The 14414-nt window shown below is 34.4% G+C and overlaps 1 protein-coding gene across 1 annotated transcript in view; it reads left to right on the top strand.

The window, feature by feature from the left end:
• The window catches only part of LOC100329100 (patched 187), an 80633-nt gene that overhangs the window by 62126 nt on the left and 4093 nt on the right, over positions 1 to 14414 (top strand). The window contains exons 14-25 of the mRNA XM_085503068.1: positions 2791 to 2916; positions 3789 to 3904; positions 4359 to 4773; positions 4950 to 5262; positions 5397 to 5542; positions 6191 to 6365; positions 6558 to 6838; positions 9167 to 9304; positions 9513 to 9655; positions 12328 to 12427; positions 12718 to 12963; positions 13083 to 13414. Coding sequence (XP_085359194.1) covers positions 2791 to 2916; positions 3789 to 3904; positions 4359 to 4773; positions 4950 to 5262; positions 5397 to 5542; positions 6191 to 6365; positions 6558 to 6838; positions 9167 to 9304; positions 9513 to 9655; positions 12328 to 12427; positions 12718 to 12963; positions 13083 to 13409 — 2526 coding nt within the window. The 3' untranslated portion in view covers positions 13410 to 13414. The remainder of the gene's footprint in view (positions 1 to 2790; positions 2917 to 3788; positions 3905 to 4358; positions 4774 to 4949; positions 5263 to 5396; positions 5543 to 6190; positions 6366 to 6557; positions 6839 to 9166; positions 9305 to 9512; positions 9656 to 12327; positions 12428 to 12717; positions 12964 to 13082; positions 13415 to 14414) is intronic.

Genomic DNA, 14414 nt, shown 5'->3' with positions numbered 1-14414 from the left:
AGCAGCCAAAAGAAAAAAAAGGTTTTGTCGAAAAGCAAGAAAGGAGAATCTATGGGAAAAGTGTTTCACATTTGTTAAAGAGCTCTATTCTGTGTGCTTGTTTTGTGACGTACATGTGAAATTACCCCACACCTTGAAAGCTGGGCTGTTTAGCCCCAACACAAATGGTGTATGTTCTGCTTTGTATGGTTTGACAATGCAAGAAAAAGACCTTTTAATGGCATAAGAATAGTGGATTTCCCCTAAACCCATAATTACGAACTCTCATGCTTCTACCAAGTATTCAAACTCTGTTCCTGTACCACCTCCTCCCCCCTCCCCCCAAAAATCAAAGGCAGTTGTAGCTTTCAGTGCACTGTATGTTGAGATTAGTACTGTAGTGAAAATTACGCAAGCATAACAACATTTTCTTGGTCACTTGATTGATTGGACTTGGTGACTGCCTGCAGTAAAATGTGTGATGTAGCCCATGGGACAGCTCTACTGCTCTTTTACTTGTTTTTCTTCTTTAGCTGTACTGATTTCACATAGATAGTGGAAAACCCAGTCAACCGTGAAGCATCTTAAGAAATATGTTTATTGACAGTTTCGTGAAATCAAAACAGTCAACAGTTTGCTAGCTACTTTATAGAAATTTGCTTTTTCGATTGACAAAAAAAAAATGTACTTGTGCAGTTTATTTAGTTGAAATGTTTAATCACGAACCATGATGACAATAATAAACATGGCACAGTGTGATAGACTCAAAACAGCAGGCAGACTATTTTAGACTAATTAGTTAAGATGTAGGAATCCAACTTTTTAAAATGCTACAGCATAACATGATTGTGAACCTCCCACCCCTTCCTGATGTTTTCTTTCCTAAGACGAAACATATAGTAATACAAATAGTCACAGTCACCACAGTCAATCTACTCTAGTAGAGTGACTGTGCAGTCACAGATAAATCTGGACCAACAACATCGTAATTACAAATAGGGGATGTCTACTACAGTTGCTAGCCATTGTCTGTTCAGAATCTCTAAAACTCAATTACACATGAATAGAATAATATATCATAGATGGGTTTAATTTGGTTCATGTATATTGCTGGACCAGATTTGTCAAAAATGCCTGCTTGGTTTGTATCTTTAAATAATGCAGAAAGATTAAGATGGAATATCTATCCATTGGTGTTGTTGGCTGGTTATCTATCAGGAGAAGTAAGATTTTTTTTTTGTTTGACAATCAATTTTTTTTTTACCAAAACTACGTTCAGTGAAATCAAAGTTTGCTCTATATCTATATACTTTTTCCAAAGTTTAAATCTTGAAAGTATAAATACAGATTTTTCTCTGAGGGTGTTTCTTTTTTCTCTGAGACTAGCAACAACAAAGACTGTTTATGTTAGGGAATTATTCCTGTTGGAGTCTGATTACACAAACTGTTGTGTAGATTTCTCTTAGTGTGTTGATTATAAACAAACCACTATAAAGGCAGCCATATTTGGATGTTGAAGTTTATCTTTTCAAATGATATTGCTGTGGCCATTGTAAACAGTCATAATATAACTATGACCACCCATGAATGAAATGCTGCCAGTGGAAAATCATTCCTATCTTGTTGACCTTTTGTGTAGGCGACCCAAAAATATGCTACGATTGGTCAGTTTGGGAATAATATAACAATGTTTGTAAAATTTCTTTTTTGTGGAATTGGTATTATCATAATATTATCCCTGAGAAGTGTATTGCTGGAGTCCTAAGTGATGGTATGGAGACCACACAGAGTTTATGTATGTCCTACAGCCTAACCCGACAAGCCTGTGATCTCTGATAGTACATAATTCACTGTAGGAGTGAACATGAAAACTGCTGATTATTTTTTTTTTTAGTCAGGTTCAGAAAGGTGAGAGGAGGGAAATCTTCAAAATTATTTATGATTCAATAACAACACTTGTTGTTTCAGGAAGTATAATGAGGAGTGAGTAACCTTTGACCTCCATCAGTTGTAGGAATTTTGAGTATGTTGGTGGGTGATAGGCAAATGGCAGATTTATTTATGCTGTTCTGACTACAACTATATACATTGGTCACATGTGTTGTTGCATTGTTTATTATTTTTGGGCATACCTCCTGTTTTCAAAGCTACAGCTAGCTGGAAGGGAAACTACACTTACCCTGTTGCTTGGGACTGGACATATTTTTGTCAAGTGAGAATTCATGTTAGACCTGTAGTTTAGTAATTTGATCTTTAGGTCATTTCGTTTTTGCCCTGTCAGATCACATTGCAGTGATAGGATAATGTACTCACTATAGATGCCATGAAGAGGTGTTCTGAAGACCACACTATTTTGTAATGTGCTTTGTTTGCTTTAATTTTGGAATCGCAGTAACTTTCGCCAAATTCTGTTTTCACAAACACTCAAGTTATTGAATAGGGAACATTTCAAGCAATTTGACTGCTTTCTACACTTCAACTATCACAGTATCTATAATTTTTAAATGTCTTTGAATAAATGAGTACTACCCGGTATAAATATTGTAATAATCATTTTACTAAAGATCGTAGTTCCATAATTATCATCAATAACAATATCTTGTGATGATTTATTTTTCTATAATCTTGAAGATAAATTTGGACCAAATATTATCTATTCATTTATTCAATAAGGAATGGTGGATTTGGTTTTGTGACTGACAAAAGTTGACTCAAATGGTTGTTAAAAGTTGCCATGGTTGTGCCACACGATTATGAGTGTAAGAGTCCAATAAACTATCATCTCAACATTTTATTTGTTTTTTTCCACAGCAACAAACTGGTGAAATCCTGAAAAGAAGTGGTATGAGTGTTCTTCTAACATCTTTAAATAACATGTGTGCCTTCTTCATTGCGGCAGTTATACCAATCCCAGCCCTTCGTACTCTATCATTACAGGTGGGCATTCTTTTTTCACAAATATCCTTTCAGATGAGATTTAGAATAATTGTCTTTATCACAACGCAAAAAAAATATGCAAACTTGATCAAAATAAACAAATAAATAAAAAAAGTTATGTGTAAATACTCCATGGGTATCATAAAACTTTGACCTGTGATTAATGGGTATATCAGCCGAGTAGTGGATATCTAAACACCTATTAACTTAATGTTATAAAAAGCACTTGTAAGTCAAAGTTTAGACTTTACTTAGGAACGTCAAACTATCATCTTTTACGCCCATCCATGCATGAAATGTGTAAAACCAACACAGTAAGTATGAATAGAGATTGCCTCAAGCCTTTCTTTATTTCTATGACTCCTCCATTGTACTCGTCCATTGTCCAGCATATCTGGCAGAGAAATGGGGCAAGGGCTTCACGTATATTACGTCTTTATTTCGTTTCCACGTCAACTACGTAGGGGGTCATCACAGAAAAGCTTGTGGCTACAGTATTTACATTTGTGTAAGCTAGACTTGAAAACAAAACTTTCACAATATAATTGGTGCTAGCTATGTATATATAACTTGAGGTTTTTGATTTCAGCCTTCTCTGTTGACATTTTATGTAAATATAGAAATAAGATGTTAGTCACCAATAAGTATGAGCTCCATGAACAAATGTATTGTTCAATTGATACTTGATTTATTCAAGTTGTGTGCATACTAATTAGCTCATTAACATAATTTATTTATTATGCTCATTGGATACCAATTATATGCATACTAATTAACTCATTTGCATAATTTGTTAGTTGTGCTTATACTAGATGTTTCATCTGTTCATTTATTGTATACATGTAATGACTATTTTTTTTGTTTCTTCACAGTTCGCCATTATTGTCGTTTTCAATTTTGTAGCTGTGATATTTATTTTTCCAGCCATATTGGCTTTAGACATAGAACGAAGAGAAGCCAGGAGAATAGATTTGTTTTGTTGTTTTAGGTGAGTGATTTACCATAAAGGTATCATTGCAATGTTTTCCGCATAGATGCCCTTCAGTAAGTCCAATGACTTGCAAGTAAAGGTCTGTTACACTGTAATCTCTGTATGACTCTGTAGAAGTTGGTGCTATATATTCTTTGTATTAGGGCCTTACTCTAGCATTTATGCTAAATATTGTTAAATCTTTAGTTATGTTATTAACCTTTTCACCACCAGACTTTCTTGCCCAAATTTTTCTGCACTTTTCTTTTTTGTATTCTTCAATTGGAGCCAACAGACAAAATTTGAATTAATTTTTACTCAAAAAAATTTGACTATAAATAGGACTATTTTGTGAATTATAGAACTGGTGGCGAAAAATTAAATATACTGATCTGTTATTCTGTCAAATCACTACCATACATACCACGTACATAAAAGCATTTTCTCAACCAGGTCTTCTTTTTTCTTTCAGTTCTAGTGCAAATAGGATTATTAGTGTGGAGCCGATAGATTTAACTCAAAGTCCCCAACTTGGAAGGTTTACGCGGTACAGACACCAGGATCCTAGAACTCATGTAACGTTACAGTCCTCTGTGCAGGCTGTAACTCAAATGCCAGCAAGGCCTGGCGAACATTGTGTTACTGTTGTGGATTCAGTACCATTTACGACAGTGGGGAGGCCGGACTCGCCGCCATCCCCACCGGGATCACGAACATTGACCCCACAATCAAGTGTGTCATCGGCACCATCAACGCGGCCGCTCACAGGAAAAAGTATTGACAGTGAGAGGCCTAGCTTTAGAGAGAGATGCACAGGATTTGATCTGTCACTAAAAAAATTTGCCAAGTGTTATTATGGACCCTTTCTCACGAAAATGCCAGTCAAGGTAATTTGTCTTTCATTTTTATTAATGATATATATTTATATCATTAATATATATATAACAAATAAATAAAAGAAGCATACCATAAAATATTTATTATTTTGTATTCATTAATTTTTTACACTCTATTTTAATTTCATGATCTGAAAACTGATACAAAGTTTGCATCTTCTTTTTAGATTGTGGTGTTGATCTTCTTCACTGGTCTTCTGGGAGTGAGTGCATATGGCATTGTAAATATGCGAGACGGACTCGACATCACAGACGTAGTCCCACGTAAAACCCAGGAATATGATTTTCTGGAGGCGCAGATGAAATATTTTAGCTTTTACAATATGTTTGCTGTAACTCAGGATGACTTTGACTATGCCAACAGTCAAAGGATACTTTATCAGTACCATGATGCATTTAGGGAAATTGGTGAAGTGATCCGAACGCCGGATAATGAACTGCCCATGTTCTGGCTTCAATACTTCAGGGATTGGCTGCTTGGTAAGACACATTACTTAGTAGAAGTAGGCTACACCTTCTGTTTTTTTACCAGAATACTAGAAAAGACATTTGTGAACATTTCAATCAAATTTATTGTAATTAACATATATGTAAATTTGTTTATTTATTTACAGATATTCAAGAAGCTTTTGATAATGATTGGTTATCAGGTGCAATTTCTCAAAATGGTCCGCATAAAAATGCCACAGAATATGGTGTCATTGGCTACAAGCTTATTATTCAGACTGGTGACTCAGAGTACCCGATTGATGAAACTCAGGTTTGTTTCATTTTATTTCCCCTGCAAGTTTGCATCTTAATTAGTTCCATAGAAACTGCACTTCTGTCAGTCTGTCTATATTTCATGAATATTTTTTTTACAAGTTTCATTCAAAATGTGTTCCAAAAAATTTATTTGATTTGATTTGATTCATATGTAAAATAGTATGGTATATATTATATAATTGCTAATTATATGATATATTTGCTGGGTTTTCATTTTTATATTTTTTTCTGTTAAGAAAAATCCACTAAACTAAATCCACAAAAATCGTTGTTTCTTTGACAAATTTGTGAAGTTAAAACACAGTGAATATACTCAAAACATCAAAATAGTGAAATTAAATGTCAGTGAAAATAGTTTTACAGTAGTGCATTTTATTTTAGTTTCATAAGCTGTTTCAATTATGTCAAATGAAAGTAAAACCTGCCAAACTAAATCCATGCGAACGTCTAAAATAACAATAAAAATCATTTTATTTTTGTTTTGTAAGCTGTTTAAAGATAAACTGCATTCTTCATACAGAGTCCAGATTCCACTTCATGTTATTTCATTTCTCCACTGAATAACATGTAGGAACATTTGCCTCTTCTCTACTCCAGTAATCTGTCCTCCAGTCTGAAGTTTGTTGTTTCTTTTCTCCACTAGGTAAATAATGTTAGGTTGGTAGATGAACATGGTATTATATACCCTGATGCATTCTATAACTATCTTACTGTTTGGTGGTCGTACGATGTGCTTTCTACCGTCGTATCGCAGGCTCAGCTCCACCCTGAACCGCATAATTTCATCCCAGGTGGCGTCAATGATCCAGAAAAGCGAAGTAAGTCAAATTCAAACTGAAATAAAACCAGTAATTTTTTTCATTTGATTTGTTCCACAATTAAAATGAATGAGTGCAAATTGTAGCATATTAATATCTGTTAATTATGTTTGTTTCAATGTTGACATGAATATCTATGCAGAAAAACATGGTCATTCATTTTTCATAACTTTATTTTTTTTTAATCAACAGTTCCAAAATCTCAGGCTCTAAATTTTACACAAATTCCCTTTTTCTTGAATGGCTTACAAACAACCGAAGATTTTATTAACGTTATCAACAAGGTTCGCAACATTTCATCCCACTTTGACTCCAGAGGGCTCCCTAACTACCCCAGAGGTATACCTTTCACCTTCTGGGAACAGTATGTGAATCTGCGATTCTTTCTCATGTTGGCGTTGATCAGCGTACTTGGAGCCACATTTCTTGTTAACACCATAATTCTCGTCAATCCATGGGCTGCATTAATTGAGGTAATTTTTTGTATAAATTGTTTAATTTAATGTCAATTTATTATTATAAACGAGATTTTAATACAGTGAATGACAGAAAGTTGTGCCAATGTTTACAAACATTTATAAGAAATTGTAAATATAGATCCTAAGCTTTCATTCAAATTCAAATATTTGATTGTCCATGAAGCTCAACATTGTCTATACCCACAATGCACTGCAAATACTTCAAGAAACTTCTAATTCAAACCAGAAGCAATTTCTGAATTGATGAAGCTGAACTAATTCACAATGATGTCACAGTACCATTGTTGGATTGGTCAATTCCAATTCTAACCATTTTGACATATATTTATAAAACATTTATAAAATCCCCAGGTTTCTGACATTCACTGAAATAATTTAAATAATAATCAAAATTAATCATCTTGGGGGAAAAGTATGAAATGACAAAACATGAAGTTTTGTTCATCTTTAATGATTAAATTTCACAAATTGTGTGAGTAGTATACGAGACTGCAAAATGTTGTAGATGAAAATTTTCTTTATTTTCCACAACTGAAGGAGAACTTCAACAATGTCCATGCCATGTATGTGGTTAGTATCGCAATTGGTGAAGAATTGGTTAGTGCTTCGTCAAGTGCTAGAAACTTAGGTGTCTTGTTTGATTCGCAGCTATCTATGGAAACACACATTTCTACTATTTGTAGATCTGGATATTCCCATCTAAGAAATATTAATCGTATTCGTAAATCATTATCCCAATCTGATACTGAAAAGTTGGTACATGCTTTCATATCTTCTCGCTTAGACAGCTGTAATTCATTATTGTCTGGTCTCCCTGTAACTAAGATAAAACCTCTTATTCGTGTACAAAATGCAGCAGCCCGCCTTGTCACTCGTGCTCGAAAATATGACCACATTACAGACATTTTTATTAAACTTCATTGGTTACCAGTTGTACAAAGAATCAATTTCAAATTACTTTTACTAGTGTATAAATCTTTGCATGGTTTTGCCCCAAATTATCTATGTGAATTAATCGAATTTTATGTACCGAGTCGTAGTTTAAGATCTGAATCGAAGTTTCTTATTAAAACTCGTCAGATGTGTAGTAAAAAGTCCAAGGTGTTATACAAAGACCGTGCTTTTGAAAATTTAGGTCCTAAACTTTTTAATGAATTACCTCTGTCTGTTCGTTCTAGTCCTTCAGTAGACATTTTTAAATCCAGACTGAAAACGCACTTATTTAAATGTGCTTTTAATATTTGACTGATTGTTTATTGTATCAGCGCCTTTGATCTTCGTATGTTGGAATTGTTGCGCTTAATTAAATAGAGTTATTATTATTATTATTATTATTTAACCTTAGAAGTTCTGTTAACAAGTATTACATTGATGATGGCCTTGCTTTAATGAAAACTACCTGACTTATTTGTAACTAGATTTTTTATAAATGATAAAGTAGTCATTTTATCAGCACGATTCTGGATGTATATTTATGAGTAATGTTGAAATATACAACTAACATGTGTGAAATGGACAAGGACAAAAACACAACAAAAGGATCATCACCATAGCGATGAAAGTTTCACAGCAAGAATTTCAATGGCGTATTGCACAATTCCGTGTCGGGTGGCACTGCTGGAATGGCTTGTATACTTGCAACCCATTTAAGCAATTTTTCGCTCAATAATCTGTTCGCAGATTCCACTGTTGTGGTGTAGTGACGTGAATAAAACCCATCCCTTGTCACTGTCTGTCGCCTACTTGTCTTCAGTGGTCACTTCTTTTGACAGCTGTCAATCGTCCATGACACGTACTGAGTAACAGATTTGTGGAATCCCGTCGGGATAGCTCACCCAATATAAGAAACTTATCGACTATTAGGTATGAATGTGACATTTTTGCATTGGTAGTGAAAGGACTGCTGTTACACTTAAATACTCTTCAATGGCTTGTCATTGTAATACTAAAGAAAAGGCAACAACTTTAGACAGAAATGGGTCATTCTCCTCCCTTTCCTCATTATAATCACCCCAACCCTCCTATTATTATGCCTACTTTGTATAATTCATGGCCTGCATGTTTTATTAGCAAAATATGCGTAAATAATCCTATTTAACGTTTGGTAAACTGTAATTAGGTTTGTGGTTGTTTAGACGGTGAAAGAATTTGGTGTTTTAGTTTGTTTTGTGACAATTCTCAACCAGTTATTGAGTCTCAGACTACGTTGCAAATATTTCTGTTAAAGGTTTTTAACAGATAGGAAATAACCTTTTAATTAGGTTTGTTGCTGGCATTTTTTTGTTGCTTTTCTCAAAAATGTTGACCTATGATTCAATTTAGGTGTGTGTTCTGGCCATGATGCTAGTTGAATTGTTTGGTTTTATGGGTATTATTGGACTCAAGATGAGTGCTATTCCTGCAGTGACTCTTATTTTCTCAGTTGGCGCAAGTGTGGAGTTTACTTTACACATACTTTTGGTGAGTTCATTTATTTTATTTTATTTTATTTAATTTAATTAAAGACAATCATAACAAATCAAAATGATTTTGTTTTATATGTTGATACTATTTTATGCAAATAATGACAAATACTGATATTAAATAAAATAAATCTTCTGTTAATTTGTGCTAATTGAGATTTTCAAGTTACTTAATTAATTAATCATATTGTGAATATTTTCTGTAGAGTTTCATGAGTTCTATTGGTGATAGAAACCGGCGTATGTGTATGGCACTGGAACACATGTTTGCTCCAGTGGTAGATGGCGCTATTTCCACATTACTGGGTGTTATCATGCTGTCTGGTGCTGAATTTGAGTTTATAGTCAGGTAATTATCTATTTTGTGTTTTTCCATAATTGGTATTTATGTCTTTTTCATTTGTCTGGGTGGCCTTCAAAGTTTCTCCTTTTCTTTAGTGTACTGTATAATCAGAACAAAAAAAAGATTTTCCTCAGAAATATAAATGTCTATTATTTCAACTTTGTCTCTTAATTCCGTTAATTATCTAGTTAGTGGTTTCCCATCTATTGAGACCAGTGTTGCACATTTTCAATTAAAATAAACAGTGCAGCATCATGAATTTAAAAACTATGAAAATGTCATGCTTCAATTAATTTGGGAGAGGGTTGTCAGTATCATACAGGTTATCTGTAACTCAAGCCCCCCTTGTGGTGTGGTTATCTTAGTAAGTCATAACATGCTGGTTTTTGTATATTACCACCAGTACAGCTGATTATGATAATAGCAAAAATGTATCTGTTTTTGTAACTAATTCTGTTACAAAGTTGTGAAAAATGTTATTGGGATAGATAAAGAAAGAAATTGTTTGGTCTGTGTGGTCGAAAACTTATCATTCATTTGGCTGCAGTGCATGATTTCTTGTACATTTATTTGTGTCAATCTAAGGGTAGAAAAAAGGGTCTGTAGACACTTAGAGAGTGGGTCTGTACTCATAGTTACTCGTACCGGATGGGTCTGTACTCATAGTTACTCATACCGGATGGGTCTGTACTCATAGTTACTCATACCGGATGGGTCTGTACTCATAGTTACTCATACCGGATGGGTCTGCACTCATAGTTACTCATACCGGATGGGTCTGTACTCGTAGTTACTCATACCGGATGGGTCTGTACTCGTAGTTACTCATACCGGATGGGTCTGTACTCGTAGTTACTCATACCGGATGGGTCTGTACTCGTAGTTACTCATACCGGATGGGTCTGTACTCGTAGTTACTCATACCGGATGGGTCTGTACTCGTAGTTACTCATACCGAATGGGTCTGTACTCGTAGTTACTCATACCGGATGGGTCTGTACTCGTAGTTACTCATACCGGATGGGTCTGTACTTGTAGTTACTCATACCGGATGGGTCTGTACTCGTAGTTACTCATACCGGGTAGGTCTGTACTCATAGTTACGCATAAAGTTGTCGTTATAGAGGGTGGGTTCTATAAAAGTATTCTGTAATTGTTGACCTTTAGGAGGTCCACTGCACTTTATCACTGTTCATCCATGCATGTTATGTAGAAAGCCTCTGGCTAATGTTCTATATGAAGATACTACCTGAGATCATAGCATAGAAATCCGAAATCATAGCATAGACTGTCGAGACCCTAGCGTAGACTGTCGAGACCCTAGCGTAGACTACCGAAACCCTAGCGTAGACTACCGAAACCCTAGCGTAGACTACCGAAACCCTAGCGTAGACTACCGAAACCCTAGCGTAGACTGCCGAGACTCTAGCGTAGACTACCGAAACCCTAGCGTAGACTGCCGAGACTCTAGCGTAGACTACCAATTACTATGTTCTGTAGTTCATTTCTATTTTCTTCTCTTATGTTTATTTCTAGAAATAGCTATATATGAATTTTAAACTTTCGACATTGTATATAATCATAAAGTCGATGACTTAATGCTACTTTAAAATCTCTCGTCATAGTCCCTGGTATTACCTATGCAGTATCTCAGCACCTCATTTAGATCCAAACAATAACAAAGGCATGTCAGACAAAAACAAATTTGATACCCTTCTCTAGTCTTTTCTAAAATGTTACCTAATAAAGCATTGTAGCTACTATGAAAATCAGGGCCTGGGTCTAGCCTAAAAAAGCTGTTAACTTGTCAGTCTCTATTTGTATATTTCAAATGTGGTGTTCATGCATATACCTGAGCATTGAGTTTAGCTAAACAAATAAAATTTGAATTTACGCGAGTACGCTAATGAACCCTGCACTGTGGAATAGCCTGCCACACTTGTGCTTTATGTTCCAAAGTGTCTGGGAAAACATAGCAATGGTTAGGTGTTTATTGTGGCTGAGAGCAGCACATACAACTAAATTAAAACTACAGGTTTTCAAGTAAAAAAAAATGCTGTATCTGGGTGGTTATTAAGTTTCCATGCTATAAATGAAATAGTGGGTCAACTGAATGCGACACAAGAAGCTTCAGTTTCTGGCCCTTTTGTTCAGTTCTGTAATATACGCTAGTGTTGATTATTGGCCTTGTTTACTGGTAATGTTTTCCAAAGTGTTCGCCAAATACCGATGAACGTAAAGTGTTAGGGTTCTCGCCGCCCAGTATAATCTCGGTAATTGAGCTGTCTTTGGGTGTCACCTAATTTAAATACCGCTGTCACTTGACTTTGTTTAGGACTGTTAATAAATGTTATGTTTTGAACTTAATTATTCAAAATAGTTTTATTATTTCTGACAAGAACTTCACAGCTTCTGATAATAGTTGCTCTGTGATTTTCAGTTATGTCCTTAAATAGACTATTCTTGCTAACACTTGTTTATCCTGTTAATTTGCATATGAATAACCTGTACAAAGTTACCTGTAGTCCGCTGTGCAATTAAACTTGTGTACAGTAAACCTTGTTCCCAAAGAACCATTCGTACTATATCATGGCATCTTTGAATTAAAATATAAATATTATTATGTTCAAAACTTTTATAACAAGACAATAATTATTTTTTTTGTTCTTGTGTTACAGATATTTTTTCTATGTATTTACTATTTTAATTATCATTGGTTTACTGAATGGCCTAGTGCTTCTACCAGTTCTACTTTCACTTGTGGGACCCCCTGCAGAGGTAAGGTTTTCATCTTATTAAAAAATTATCATTTAATTTAAATTTGGAGTTTTTAAGAGGCATTTTTGATGGCTGCCAAAGAAAAATTAAATACCTTATATTTGCTGATTATTAGCTCCACAAGCTTATCAGTTTTGAAAGAGAACCACAATTGCTTGTGTTCTGTATGACATTGCATCTGTGGACATAATTCATTGACTGTTACTACTCTGTAGTACTGACTATGTTTTATGGAAATAAAGGACTACTGATTATTAAGTAATAATGTACTTTTTCTTGTCTTTTTACAGGTTGTACCAAACAATAATGCAGACCGACTGGATATGCCAACGCCAGAACCCACACCGCCATTGGACCATGGTCTAGTTATGCACTCAATACGTCGAAATGGTGATTCGGGGTCAGACATGTCGCGGACGTCGTCTGGTGCCAGTGAAGGTTTTAGACATGGATATGCTCCAAATGACCATATTCAGATTCATCCGCCAGAGTTTGTGGTAGAGACATTGACATGTCACACACCGCCAAGAGAAAAGGTAAGGCAGCTTGATGTCTGCATGTATTTTCTGTATTACTGTATTCACATTTTTAAGTAGCTGATTTATTACAATATGACACTGTTTTATTACATTCTGAAACCTCTTCATCTTTTCAGGCAAAACGAATGTCACGGAGGTCACGGAGAAAAGATACAAAATTGCATCCACATCCACATCAGCATCCACATCAACCGACATTACCGCAGCAAGTGAGTTCCTCATCTTCATCATCGCTGCACTCTTCGCCTTCGCTTGCACGTCATGTGACCACGGTTACAGCAACGGCGAGAGTTTCAATAGTTCACCGTGGTGCGTGTGGCGTTGACAAAGGAGAGTCAGGTCACAGCTACAAATCTCATCGAAGGAGAGATGATTTGAAGTTTAAGTATCCAGCAGTTGATGGTTACCCACACTGTGACACTGGCTCAGATACAAGTGTATAAAAAAAGTAAGTTTTTAAAATATATGTAATTATTTTTGAGGCAAATCACACTGGTCTTTTTAGTGTGTATGACCATATTTAGATTGTATGGCTATATTAAGTGTGTATGACCAAATTTATTGTGTATGGCGATACTTTGCATACTCGTATTTCGTAAACATACCCATTTGATTAGCATTTTTAGTAAGCATAACCCTATTTAGCATAATAAACATACCTATTCATAACCATATTTAGCATAATAAACATACCTATTCATAAGCATATTTAGCATAATAAACATACCTATTCATAAGCATATTTAGCATAATAAACATACCTATTCATAAGCATATTTAGCATAATAAACATACCTATTCATAAGCCTATTTAGCATAATAAACATACCTATTCATAACCATATTTAGCATAATAAACATACCTATTCATAAGCATATTTAGCATAATAAACATACCTATTCATAACCATATTTAGCATAATAAACATACCTATTCATAACCATATTTAGCATAATAAACATACCTATTCATAAGCATATTTAGCATAATAAACATACCTATTCATAAGCATATTTAGCATAATAAACATACCTATTCATAAGCATATTTAGCATAATAAACATACCTATTCATAAGCATATTTAGCATAATAAACATACCTATTCATAACCCTATTTAGCATAATAAACATACCTATTCATAAGCATATTTAGCATAATAAACATACCTATTCATAAGCATATTTAGCATAATAAACATACCTATTCATAAGCATATTTAGCATAATAAACATACCTATTTATAAGCATATTTAGCATAATAAACATACCTATTCATAAGCATATTTAGCATAATAAACATACCTATTCATAAGCATATTTAGCATAATAAACATACCTATTCACAGGCCTATTTAGCATAATAAACATACCTATTCATAACCCTATTTAGCATAATAAACATACCTATTCATAAGCATATTTAGCATAATAAACATACCTATTCA

This window comes from Saccoglossus kowalevskii, chromosome 9 (assembly GCF_978046115.1).
Source record: "Saccoglossus kowalevskii chromosome 9, keSacKowa6.1, whole genome shotgun sequence".
NCBI lineage: Eukaryota > Metazoa > Hemichordata > Enteropneusta > Harrimaniidae > Saccoglossus > Saccoglossus kowalevskii.
This window is presented reverse-complemented; position numbering and strand designations above follow the sequence as displayed.